The following is a 14,632-nucleotide window of genomic DNA, read 5'->3' as shown; positions in this document are numbered from 1 at the left end:
ATATTCTAATATTCGAATATTTATAATAATAATAATAATAATATATTCGAATTTCTGCGTCAATAATTAAAGAGCTTCATTGTTTACTTGATGAAACACAATATATCATCGAAATACCTGATAATTATGAATTAACAGAAATTAAAAACTACGGAATGTATTATCTTAGTGATTGGGCAGTATTTGTTTCGTCCTCTGATTGCGAAGTATGTGAAAGAGCAATTAATTCTCCAGTACCTTTATCAAATTCAAGCTCTGAATACAATAAATCGAGGTCAATTAAAAGATTCTAGTGAGGCAGTATATATCAATTGCTGAAAAAAGTCGAAGAAGTTTTCACTAGCCATGGAAAATCATTATGTATCTGCAGAACGATCATGAGTTTTTAACAATCACTATTCAGGAAGCTGTTAAACACTTACTTATCTTGCCACAAAATACGCGATAAAGTTTTGGGTTAAAAGGTTAAAAGATTGCAAACGGTGCAACTAGGGAACCAAAATCTTGTGCTTTTTAGTTCTCGAAGTGTATATATGCGTACGTACTTCTACAAAGACTGTTCGCAAATAAATTGTTTAGATTTTTGCAATAATATTATAATATTATAACAACCTTTTTTTAAAATTACAATACTTATTTATTTCTTTTCAGTATTAAAAATACTTTAGCTATCCATAAAATAAAATAAAAATATATATTAGGGAGCGTTCAATTATAACGTATCGTTTTTTTGGCAATTTTTGCCCCCTGCCTCATCGTAACTCATCGTAACAATTTGGGACTGACCCCCCTCTGTCCAAAACTTGTTACATAACATTATTAACGTGTTTAATGTAAGAAAATTGTATATATAAATGATGATAACTTTACCTTAAAATTGACATAGACTCGGTCCGAAAAAAATGTGTTTCTGCGCCGGTGCCAGTTACTTTTGTATTAATTAATATAAATTTTAGTTTTATTGGAAAAAAATAATAAATACAAACCAAAACAATATATTGTGGGCCCTCTCAGTAAACATAACGCAGAGTAACGTTTGATTGAACCCCCCCCTCCCCCGGGTTCATATGTTACGTAATACTTGAACGTTCCCGTATTATTATGGGAGTTATGGGAGTTAGAATGAAAGTACTTTAGTTGACAGTTAATATGTCAAAGGACACATTTCCCATCATAAATTGCAAGATTAGACAACCAGTCCTTTATATTATCTTACCTAACCCCAGTGTTTTGCTACATTCGAATGCTTCTCGCAATATCGTTCTAGTTTTGTTTTTTGAGGAGCAAATTTTTTGCAAGATAATCTCAATATGGAATCTTAGAAAGAATACAAACGAAGCACTACAATCTTTAGATGCTTTTTTATAAAGTGCTACATTAAATTATTTGTATTTGTAGTTTTTCTGTCTTTCTAGTACAGCAACCTCCGAAGTTATTGAGGTGTTGTTACAGGACCTATTGTTAAACATCCATCTTGGGCAGTAATGCGAAGCAAGAGTGGCTTTCAGGCTGATTATCCTTATATTATGCTTTATCATAATCCAACTTTAGAGTCAAGTCATCAATGAAGTACCTTCTAGAAAGGTATAAGAACAGAATACGACCAGGGTCAAAAACGTACCCGTTAATTTATTATTCCGACTGCTGGATTGTTACGGTATAACATGAAAGATCTGCGTAAAATAACATTGCTATATTTATCGTCAGCAAATTATTCAGCAGCGAAAATTTTGTAAAAAAATAACAAGTTTTGATTTACGTCAAATTGTTAGTTTTAGTGTAACTGATCCTTTTCTAATATTTTATTATTCTGAAAAACGAGATAGAATCTTACGTAAGAAGAGGGGGGGGTACTAGAAATTTTATGTATCTTTTCATGGGGTTAGGGGAGGGGGACAAAAATCGTCTAAATAATTCTTACGTAATTCATGAATGTCCCCTTATCGCGTCTCGGTTTTTCATCTGTATAGTTCCTGAAACGTAACTAAGAATAATTTCATTTTTTTACAATAGTTTTGAAAATTATTCGGGCGTGGACGGACTTTATACAGTGTGTCGTATTTAAGATGAAGACACCCTCATTTTTTTTTATAAATTTGCTTTAAAAAAATGTGACCCATCAGCTTGTAGGTCTGTGCAAAATTTCAAATCGACATTCCTATAAATAACGAATATATGACGATGTCTCATCTTAAATGTGACACACTGTATGTCCAAGTTGTAATAAATTTTTCATTAATTTTGTTGTATATATAATAAAATAATTTCTTATTGAAAATTTCACTTAATTTACGAAAAATATAATATATATTAAATTCGTATTTATATGATATACGCTTAAGACAATTTATGAATTTCATATTTTTATTTTAAATATTTACAATTAATTATAAATCCTTAATTATGATTCTTATAACAATTATTATAATTATTATTTATTGGTCGAAAAAAAGTCAGACCAAAAAAGTTTTTTTTATACAAACTGTTAACTTTTTGCATACAATATTTTTTAATGGAGCAAAATAGTTTCAAACTAAAAAAATTATTTAGTATTATTCAAAAATGTCGTTTGTCATTAACTTTTTCTTATTATATAAAACTAAAATTATTCTTTTTTTTTTATATAAATTTAATGTGCAACATAAACATATTTACAAGTGCTTTAATTTGATAATTTTTAATTGTGCTAATTATTGTATATTAATTATTAATTATTGTATTTATTTATTTTACAATCAATTATGTATATGTTACAGTCAGAGCTCTTAGCCGGTCATAAGTACTTTTTACTGAGAAAAACAGGCAAAAGTACTTTTGACTGCATAGCTTGGTCTATAGTAGTTCTGCCTGAAAATCATTGGTTAATAATACTTTTGAATGTAAATTTGCGGTCAAAAGTGGTTTTGGCTGACCTTTCGGGTTAAAAGTAGTTTGACTAACTTTTCTAACCAAAAGAAGTTTTGACTGACCTTTCTGGTCAAAACAAGTTTTAATCACCAGGGTAGAGGGGAATCGTCATGAATAACTCTGATTAAAACAACCTGATGACAGAACAACTCGCGTTAACCCTGAAACTGCGTTCATTCATTGATTCACTTGCTGGCCATGTTCTAAATGGGATCGAGTTAGGGCGTGTTTGTGGGTTGTTTAGTGGGTCACAGGTTGGCCATATCTTTAATAGTGATGGGCGTGGATCTGCTGGTTTTCGGCTAACCCTGTGATTGCGTTCATTCACTGATCCTCAGGTTGGCCATGCCTTTAATGGGGATAAGTTAGCACGGATCTTCGGATTTTTTAACTTTTTGGGTTAATTCTGTGAATTTGTTGATTCACTGATCTATGTGGGATTCAATTTTGTTATGGTTCGTTTTTATAATGTTATCTTCGTACATAGTTGTTTTGGGTTCGGGTTGTTTCTGTGCCGAGTTGGTTTTACCGGAGTTGTATTGGCCAGTTGTTTTGGTTTGGTACCTTGCTAAAGAGTTAGTAAAATTGACTTAATTATTCTGAATGGAAATAAAAATATTTATATATTTAATATTAATTAATATATTTAATTTATTTAAAATTTATTATATATTTTTAAATTGTTTATTACAAAGGTTTGGTATTGTAACTGATACAAAGAAAAAGTAACAAGTACTTAAAAATTTGACTGTAAAATAACGTAAAAAGACAATTACGTTGTAGTTTTTTATTGATTATTAACTTTAATTGAAGTAAAATAATCGAAGTAAAAATAAGCAAAATCAGTTAGGCAAAACTACTTTTGACCAGCTTCATTGGGTGGTTTTGAATGTTATTTCAGTCAAATGACTTATTGTCGAATGCCTGTGGTCAAAAGTACGTTTGACCGGACAGGTATTACAAAAATTATTAAATTCTGAAAATGTAAGCATTAGCAAGGCTCCATCAACTTTGGAAAAAACAGTCATATAAAAACGGAACATTTATTTATTCATTTGAAAGATCAATTATTAAATCATAAAATATCATGTTTTACTTGTGAAAATCACGATTTAATTTCTTCTTTTGAATGCATTTAATTTGTAATTAGTACTAATTGGGTCATGCTATTCGTTGCGTGCAGAACTAAAATTCTTTCAGTATATATTATACCATTATAAAACAGAGAAAAGGAGTTTTCTGGTTCTGGTACGTTCCGCACAACTTTCTGCTCGTGGTTTTGGAGCAATTTATCTCTACATTGTTGAGTAGAATATCTCTGCTTCTATTGATCGGATTGCAGAAAAAAAAATTGTTTATTATCAACTTCTGCATCGACTGCTATCGAACATAGCAAAATAACCTCAAAATCTGAAGAAAACTCTCTGATAAGTTTTCAAAAAGGAAGGAACTTGAAATTCTGGCTAACTCTGTAACTTATGACAAATTTTTTTTCAGGTTTTGATTACGGTTTTTTTCAAAACCAGAAAAAAATTTTCTTGAATAAATTTTATAAAAAATGATTTGCGCCACTACTAGAAAAATAATTATGCATTTATCATATAAGCTTACAATAATAAAAGAAGGCGATACAATAATAAATATCATAAGCTGTTGGATTTATCCAAATATAGTCAATTTATATCGATCTTATAGTTTGAACGCCAATTCTAATTAAATAATAGCATTGTATAGTCAGTCTAGTTTAACTTAGGTCTTGGCAATTTACTTTCTTAAATGGTTAATTCATATAAATTTCGTGAGTGGCTTCTTTTGGCGAGTATATTAAACTTTCTCTCTACGACTATTTCGAAAGCAGGTAGCAGATGAATTGTTTAATAATTTTTAATGCTATCAAGTGGCCATAGTGTCCAACAAATTCTATTCTGCGTTTTTTCAGACCGATAGGTTAAATATGACGTTATCATGCTCAGCCCTTTCGAAAACGCAGCCCTTTCGAAAAAAGTCTCAAAGAGAAAGTTTGGTAGACTCGATAATAGGCAGCTACTCACGAAGTTTCAAGTATATATTAATAATTTAACAAAGCACCCTTTCTGTCCCACATGTGCTAGAAATGTGGAGAAAGAATGTATATACGGTAATGGAGCCAATGATGGCACGGTTTTTATGATAACCCACATTTAAAAAAAATAAGTATTCAATGACAATGATTCATTTCATATTTCGTGGGCATGCGTGAAAACTATCACCGACAAAAAGGCAACCCCATCTGTACATAAATACGCCACCATTTTAATGTTGAGTTTTAGTTTTTATTAACATAACTAAGTGAAGGCGTATTCTGTAACTTGTGAATGTGAAATAATTAAACAAAAACAATTAAAATTATTTTATTATAAGCAGTACACTTACATACCGAAACGTTTGGGCATTGAATGAAAGGAAAGTTTCTGTTTTTTATTTAATAGTTATACCTTTTTACCATGAATTTGTTACAATTGAGTGAGGTTTCATGTGATGATGCCTCATACGTGGTTTGCTAAGAAGGCCCAAGCCTTTCTAAGATTACAAATATAGTATTTGATTGTCCTCCAAATAATCAAACATGACCCCAAAAATATTATGACTGAAAATAAATGACTGATTAAACTACTTTTTTCTTAAAGTTTGTCATAAATGAATTATAGGCCAACAGAGTTTCGAATTGTGCGTGCTGTTTTTGGTTACAGATCAGAAGTTGTTTTAATCTCTCACACAATTTACCTGCCAAGTCCATTCTTCCGGAACCTGGATATATTAAACTAATTCGGCTTTGTTCCTTTGAAGTTTTTCAATTACGTTAAAGAAAAAATTTGTTGTAAATTTTTGTAAAAAAATGCGAAAAAATTCCTAACAAACGTTATTTTTCAATTGGCTTTATTTATTTTCTAGCTGAAACCTCAACCAACATAATAAGCTTTGAAACGTTTCATTCGGCCAAATAGTTTTTGCATAATGCCATTTTGCACTAAATGTCTGAAAAAAGTTGTTAACTTTGGGTATTCCGCAAGGTCTGGACCCATACCCATACCTAACCTATAACCCATATTCAATATTAAAAACCGTTCTTACAAATTCATTAATTGCAAAATTAAATTGGTTGACAAATTTAATTTTGCAATTAAAGAATTTGTAAGAACTGTTGTTAATATTGAATATGGGTATAGGCAACAAAATCCTAATCCTAATTAAGTTTGACACCTTCGATTCCCGTTAAGCAGATTGCGATCGAATAAATCTCAGACCTTGCGGAATGGCTAAAGTTATACTGATCAACCTCAATTAGGATTAGTGTTGCCTATACCCATATTCAATATTAACAACAGTTCTTACCAATTATTTAATTGCAAAATTAAATTTTTCAACCAATTTTCAACTTCACGAGATGCGGTTTTAAAATTTTAAGTGCTCTGAAAACCTAACTAATTCTAAAATTCGTTATTCTAAAACAGATGGCATAATTGTTATTTCAAAATTTTACTAGTGAAATTCAACAAAAGTTTGATGTTTAACTAGAAATTTGCTATTTTTTTGTTTTTTGTAACAAAAAAAATTGAAAGTCACAATCGCGAAATGGCCCATGAATCGGGTCTATTTTTCCTAAATCTTCGGTTTTCAATGCATTTGTAAATTTTAAAACCGAATCTCGTTAAGTTGAAAATTCGTTGAGAAATTGAATTTAAATTTAGGAATTTTCTCCAAATTTAACAACTTTTTTTCAGACATTTAGTGCAAAATGGAATTGTGCAAAAACTATTATGCCAAATGAAACGTTTCAAAGCTTATGTTTGTTGAGGTTTCAGGTAGAAGATGTAGGGGTCAATTTTAATATAAACAATTACTTGAAAATAAATAAAGTCAATTGAAAATTAGCGTTTTTAGGAATTTTTCCTTAATTTTTTGGAAAAATTTGCAACAAATAATTTATTTTTCGTTTTGTTTTTCGTTTTTAAGTTATTGAAAATCATTTAAGGAACAAAAAGTTCCATAGCAACAGTATCCTAAAGTTCACTATTTACGAGTTATGTCGATTACAAGGAAACAAAAAAAAAAAAATTATAACTCCAGTGCACAGGTTCCGAGCGAGTGGACTCGACAACATTGTGTGATTACTCCCCTCCCGAGATTAAGAATATTTCTGACCTGTAACCGAAAACAACACGTACGCCATATTTTTTTCCGTTATTCTATTGGCCTAATATGGTAGTTCTTATTATATGGGATATTTTTGATGAAAATAATTAAATTTTATAACAATTTTGAGTTTTGATAGACTTAAGATGGCCCACAAACAATTCTTTGACACAATTTTAAAAAATATTTTTATTTTCAATGTTTAAATTCTTAATAAAAATGTAAATGGACATATGTGTTCATAAAAAAATGCAATCAACTGATACATTTGCATAGTTTTTGTGTGTGTATGGAACGGGCCTCCTTGGGCTACTCTATTCCTAAGGTAGCCTATCATCTCTTTTATTTTAATTTTTTTTTTTCAGTTCTAGAACCATAAAAAATTTATATAATTTGTATTACCAGTGAGTAAGTAATTATTTGACTCATGGCAATTTTTGAAGTCGACCCCTTTTTTCACAATTAAAGGATATAGTTAAATTTTCCAGGCTGAAATAACATTGACAATTCACTATTAAATTTCAAAACATTGATTTAAAATAGAAAAAATGCCAATTGTTTGCTTTATCACCTATTTTAATACTAGAAGAAAGATTTAAAATTCTAAACTTTTGTTAAAAAATTTTTTAAATCTACCTTGACGGAACCAGGGTTGTTTTCCTCAGTAATCAAGTCGGAATTTCTGTATAAAAAACTTTTTTAAACAACCAATTGATACATTCAGTTCAAGAACACAAGCAGGACCCAAAAAATTGTTTTTTTTCCGACCAAATTTAGAAAGGTGGCAGGCTTATCGGAAAAATATTTTAAAAACAAGCTTTTGTTTAAGTAAAAAATGTACTGTATAGTAAGAGAATACTAAGATTTTATAGATTGAAAAATAGGCTTAGATTTCTTATAGAGATAAAATACTCCATTGCAATTTACGGACTGATCCAAAAGTTTGTGACACTAGATTTTTCTATTCATTCATTCGATAGTTTGTAAGCCCTAAATTTGATTTTGCGTTTTCGCGAAAAACTTTCGCCCAAACACGCCCTCTTATATATCTTATATTTAATAAAATTTCATGAATTTGGTGTTGGTGGACTTGTCTACGTTTTATCTTGAAACCTATTTTGTCAAAGTACTTGCTACGAGCGATAGAAAAAAAGTTATTCCAAGTCTAAAATTTTTTCGTGAGTTTCTTTTTGTAACAGTTTGTGTTTCTTACCTAATTGGCACTCTCACGGGTAAACAATGGTGTTTAAAAAATGCTCAAACAAAAGTTGTTAATTTTTTTATAAGGAATATTTTTTACTCTTAAACTTTTGTTCTACCTCTAACGGTTTATAAGATGGGTCCGTAAGATCCAAAACTCAATCCTATGTTGCGAACTTACAAAAATCGACCTCACTTTTTACGTCCTAAATACGCTTTAGAAATATTAGCTTGATATCTCTTGAAGAAGAAGGTGCACTATTAAAAAACTATTTGCAAAAAACCGTTGCAAATTTTTTCACTTTGGCCACGAATAACATTTTTTTCTATGAATTGTAGCGTGTACTTTGAAGATAAAACGCAGACAAGTCCAACGCATTAAAGTCATTTTCCAAGATGTTGACGAAAGTGTTAATTTCGTGAATACACAAAATTATATATTTAAGATTTCTAAGATCCAATAATGAATGAATTATTAAAAAAATCTAGTGTCAAAAACTTTTGGGTCACCCCTTCTCGATTTTCGTAAGTTCACTGGACTAAAAATAATCATACTTAGATAAATAAAAGCCTGTTTTTAAAATTATTTGTTTATTTAAAAGGGGCACTGTATTACAATAAATAAATAGTTGTTATAATGTACTTTATTTAAGTAATTTATTTATGAATATTGGATATATTTTGCTTATTGATTAGTTTTAAAATTCACATTTTGTTTTTGTGTTGGTATAAGAGAGGTACGTCCTATTTATTATTTTTAGTTCTAATTACTTATTCATTTAAATAAAATATCTTCTTTGTTATTACAAGAAAATTTTAAAATATAATTCATTTAATTTTATTTTTATTATTTAATGTTTTTTGTTTAAATAATTATGAAATAATTGTTCGTTTTCTTTAATAACTTGTAATTTTTGTTACTTTTATTATTACTTTATAATTATTTTATATTAAATTATGTTATATGCATTATTATATTATAAATTGAACTAGAAATAAAATAAAAAAATTAAAATGATTTAAAATACAATCTTAAATATATAAAATCGTTCCTATCTTGTTAAATAAAACACATTAAATATTATTAACAATATTAAGAACATTTCAAATGAATATGTACTTCCATTTGATGATTTTCTTCTTAATATTGCTGCCATTTTATCACCTGTAAAAGAAAAACCATAGCAATTATTATTTTTAAATAATTAAGTGATATAAACTTTATTAAATCGTCAGCACTCGTTATTAAAACGTTAATACATAAAAAAATTTTATTTTTCAAACGGTTGATGTGCTGGAACTTAGCAGGGTCATTTTCGAATTTAATAAAAAGTTGTGCTAGAATGTACTAGAGTTGCGCTACAATGTGCCGTCGAGAAAATTAAAAAATTAAGAAAAATAGAGAAATGGCGGCCAAAAATTAAATTTTTCGTCAGCAGGGTGCTTTTGTTTTTTTGAAAAAAAAAAAAAAAAAATTGGAAAAAATTGTGCTAGAGTTGTGCTGCAATGTGCCGTCGAGAAAATTGGAAAATTCGGAAAAATACAGGAATGGCAGCCAAAAATAGTTTTTTCGTCAGGCGGGTGATTTCGTTTTTTCGAAAAAAAATATATTGGATAAAATTGTGCTAGGGTTGTGCTACAATGTGCCGTCGAGAAAATTGAAAAATTCGGAAAAATACAGAAATGGAAGCCAAAAATAAAATTTGTTTTGGCGGAACTTTTCGGCAGGGTGATTTTTGAATTAAAAAATTCAAAAGTTGTGCTACAATGTGCCGTTCAGAAAATTGGAAAATTCGGAAAAATATAAAAATGGCAGCCAAAAACAAATTTTGCGTTAGCAAGATTTCGTTTTTCCGAAAAAATAAAAGTTTGGTAATATTGTGCTAATTACTTGCTAAAAGTAATAATAAGGAAAATTGCTAAAGTTATAATCGAAAATGTATTTTGCTTAAATGCAATGTATTTTCGTAGAATTGTACGTGTGTTTGTTTTTATATTGGTACACAAACATTATACATATTTTAAACTGGTTCATGCATGAAAAAAATTTGTCCTTGTTAAATTTTTGTTATAAATTTGGTTATTTTAAATGTAGACAAGGTTTAAGTGATAGAATTTCGAAGAAATCATATTTTACAAAATCATTTATTACTATGACTAATTTTACAGATCATTATTATAAAAATTTCTCTCCACCAGAATAGAATAGTTAAAGATAAATCTGATGATATTGTGATTTTTAATATTGATTTCCATATGTTTTTTTGAAAAATACTGTTAACAAAAAAAATTTATTCTCTATAAAAAACTCTGCTATTCAATATATTAACATTCAATCATTCACTTTTGACATCGAATATATCAGGTGCCCACAAATTGAGAATGTTCGATAGGAATGTTAAAGGTCGTGAAGGAATACAATTAAACAATTTTGTAAAAGAACAATTGCATATATGGAACACGAAGGTGGATACGTGGAACTGCTTTGAAATGAAGATAACTGCTTAGAAATAAATTAATTATTAACGAAGGGAATGTTTTGACCACTTCAATTTTAAATTTTGAAAATCCTACTTATAAAACACGTGATCTGTAGTCCCCTGTATATTCGATGTCAAAAGTGAATGGTTGAATGTTAATATTTTTGAAAGCAAATATATTTGTATCGACGTTGTCGCATGCCTGCAATAGGCAACGCTTGGCAACATATAGAGCCACATATTGTTCAGTGTCGTCTCAGTGGAATTGGGCCTTAACTCATGCTTTACTATAGATATGCAGTGGCGTGCACAGAGTTTTTAGACAGGGTAGGCAGAAATTTTTAAAAGCTACTATATAATGAAATCTGAATTATGAAGGTAGACATTGACTTTCTGCCTGTATGTAATGTATGCCACCGATGATATGTGATACTTAAAAAACACATTCCCCCAGGTTTTAGTAAAAGAAAAGTGGTTTATTTTATTTTCCTTAATTTGTAACATCTTTTATTGTACTAATGTGTCATATGGTGTAAACATATATAAACACATACCTTCTGATACAAATACATGTATTGATGCTGGTTCTGTGTTTGATGCACTACATGTATAATTCCCAGAATCTGAATCTCTTGCATCCCTAATGGTTAAACGTGATTGTGTTTGTAGACCAGGATCTGTTTCTACACTGATACCACCACGTGCTACATCATAATTAATCATATGATCATTATGATACCAAAATACATATTGAGGTGGTGTTGGACTCTGTTGATTGTAAAACAAAAAATTAGGTACTATTAAGCCAAATAATAACATTTATCTTTATAAGAACGTATATGTGCAAATATTCTTTTTAAATTCACTAAATTCATTTATTATTCAAACTTCCATTAGTAATAGACACTTCCAAAAAAATTTTCCAAGTCCAAAAAATGTCATCTAAGCTATCGAAACCGATTTTTAATCGTTTATTTTAATTAAAAATTTAATGTTAAAGTTCAAATTTTTTCAAGGTAATATAAACATCTTTTATGAATAGTTTTGAATCCAAAGAGTTTATATTCGTAGAGATCAATAGAGATTTGCTACCTTGTAAGTGGATGCGATATCATTAAGAGAAAAGACTGCCAGTGAGTTCTCCTGTGTCCTTGTCATAGTCATATGTCATAATCATATGATGCATAGAGAGTTAGTGTTTGTATATATTTGTTTTGTACAAAGAGGTTATATACAGTTTTGTATTATTTTTTCTGAAAAATGAAAAAGTCTTTAATATGCTAATTTGGATATTCTCCAATATGTGGTCGCAGTTTATACTAAGTACACAATTTGTTTTTTTCAGAAATATTGTAATTGAAATATTGGTAGATGAAAGTGCACTTAAATTTAAATAATAATTAAACTCAATAAAACTTGTACCTAGTTAAATTTATTAAAAATGTTTATATTGTGTTTGTTAAGGAAAAAAATTAAAGTTTCTTTTGACTTTTCTACTTTTAATGTATAAAATAATATTTCATAAATCGTATTTTAACTATTTACTTAATAGCAATAATAGTATCACATTGGGCTCTATAGCCTAAGTGTGTCCTTCGTGGACCAGAGTTGCCAACTTTCAACTCAAAGACCCACTAAACAGGCGATAGAAAACCACTAAAAAACAACTAGTGAGCAATAATATTGCCAGAAATGATATTAAAATATTAAATTATTTTCCCACTAAAGGTAGAAAAATAGTAGAAAAAAAACACTAGTTTTAGTGGTAAAACTACTAAGTTGACAACACTGTCGTGGACAGTCAATATAACCTAACCTTACCTAATAGCAATAATGTAAACAATATGTAGCCAATGGCATATTAATGTTTAATATTCTATGTAACATAAAGATTAGACAAGGACACAGGGAAACTGAATGGCAGTCTTTTTTAAGCCAGTATATTTATTGCAAAACACTTTTAAATGTAAATATTTTACTATAGGAACAATTTTTTTGGTTTCTACAATCGATTCGATGTGTTTTTGGTACATCGAAAAATTTACTGGAAGTGTCTATTCGGTGAATAAGCTGGGAAAAGGTGTCGATTGTGGAAATGTTGGCAAACAGCACCGATTTAAATGAAACTTTTTGTAACGTGTTTATAGGACCCCAATGAACATTCAGCCAACTTAATTCTCTGAATGCCTATTTTGTCTTCGACTACACGGATTCTGTCCCACATTACGAAAATCGTGCCATTTTTGACCGCAAATTCCACTTTTTGGCATAGTCTTTAGAAACTATTGATTCCTTGATATAATTGTGTAAATGTAAAATTTAGTATTTAGAAACAAATTTTGTGCCGTTTTTGTGGCTTAAAAGTGAAATTCTTAAATAAAAAGAGCACAATTTATGGAAGACGTGGCAGAATCCGTATTATCCAACATGGGATTCGTTATCAACGAACAAAAATATCTCCTAAAGATTTCCAAGGCACGATTTTTGGAATATTTGAAAGAATCCGTGTAATCAAAAGTACCCACCGGCTAGATGACAAATTTAATCTGCTAGATGACAAAATACGTATTGAAAAAACAAGTGCCCCCCACTGGATCCTTATGCCCCCTATGGCTAGGTAAATTTTTCAGAATGTTCCTCAGGGTCCTATAAACACGATACGAAAGGTTTCATGAAAATCGGTGCTGTTTCCCAACTTTAGTGCCCTCACGAGTAAATTAAGATGTTGACAAGAAAATGTTCCAAAACAAAAGTTGTTTATATTTTCACAAGGAATATTACAGACCCAAGACCCAAGATCGCACAAATTTTTGTTCTTAGCATCATTATGCCAGCTTTAAACAATGCAGTCGAACATTTTTTATAAAGATTCCTTGACTGGCCTTGAATTCCGAGGTATAAATCTTACAGTGCTCCACTAAACATAAAACCTTGTAGAACAAGACCTGCTGAATCCATAAGCTGACATTTTTGGTGGCTAAATTGGAATTAATTCCATTCTTAACATTAATAAAAGTAGATGTTGTAAAACAGTAAAATATGTACTTACATTTTCAATGATACACACCAGTCGTATAACGCTCCCAACATCCACATGATGTTCACCAGAACCCAAAATATATGCTTCTGGTATTACAATGTTTAAGTTTACAAAATGCGATAAGATGCCGGATCCAGTTGCAATCTGTTAAATATTAAGTAGAAATTATTATTTATTAAACATTTTTTGATAAGTAAACGAAAAGATAATTAGAAATTCAGGATATTAATATAAACGTCCGTAAAAACTGATGTTTAAACATTCAAAGATTATTGTCTGTCTCTTTTGAAAAACGAAGTACAGGGTATACAGGGTGAGTCATTATCATCTATAAGAGCTGATAACTCGTTTTATAGTTAACTTATCAAAAAATAACTTAAAAGTTGTAGAGTTTGATGGGAGACATCATGTTATGACATCAGATTGGACCTAGTTCTTCGGGTTGCTCTAATAGCCAATTTTGAATCTAGACGGTAAGAGATAGAATAAAACTTTAAGTTAGAAAGTTGATCCTCATAAAAAAGCTAACAATTTCTGTTCAAAGAATTTTTTCGAAAAACGTTAGCTTTCGGAGGAAATGCGACCTAAAAATACGTCATCATTGCATTTAATAGAAAGAAAATACGCTTTAAGTTTATCGATATTGTAAGTCAAAGACATAAACACAGACGAATATCTTTTATTGTCCTTGACAACTTTTGCCTAAAGCATTTTTCCGTAGTTAGCGTGTTTTCTTTCGATTCAATGCAATGATGACATATTTTTGAAGTCGCATTTCCTCCGAAAGCTGACAACTTTCGAAAAAATGGTTTGGATGAAAAATGTTTTTTAT

At 29.6% G+C, this 14,632-nt stretch overlaps 1 protein-coding gene across 1 annotated transcript in view; it reads right to left on the bottom strand.

Moving 5' to 3' along the window:
- The window catches only part of LOC123301300 (bone morphogenetic protein 10-like), a 74,016-nt gene that overhangs the window by 25,804 nt on the left and 33,580 nt on the right, over window positions 1-14,632 (bottom strand). The window contains exons 5-7 of the mRNA XM_044884036.1: window positions 13,810-13,944; window positions 11,315-11,528; window positions 9,401-9,445 (exon numbers count right to left, since the gene is read on the bottom strand). Of these exons, the coding sequence (XP_044739971.1) occupies window positions 9,401-9,445; window positions 11,315-11,528; window positions 13,810-13,944 (394 nt within the window). The remainder of the gene's footprint in view (window positions 1-9,400; window positions 9,446-11,314; window positions 11,529-13,809; window positions 13,945-14,632) is intronic.

The sequence above is a fragment of the Chrysoperla carnea genome, chromosome 5, assembly GCF_905475395.1.
Source record: "Chrysoperla carnea chromosome 5, inChrCarn1.1, whole genome shotgun sequence".
Taxonomy (NCBI): Eukaryota; Metazoa; Arthropoda; class Insecta; order Neuroptera; family Chrysopidae; genus Chrysoperla; species Chrysoperla carnea.
The sequence above is the reverse complement of the archived record's forward strand: the minus strand, read 5'-3'. Positions and strand labels throughout refer to the sequence as shown.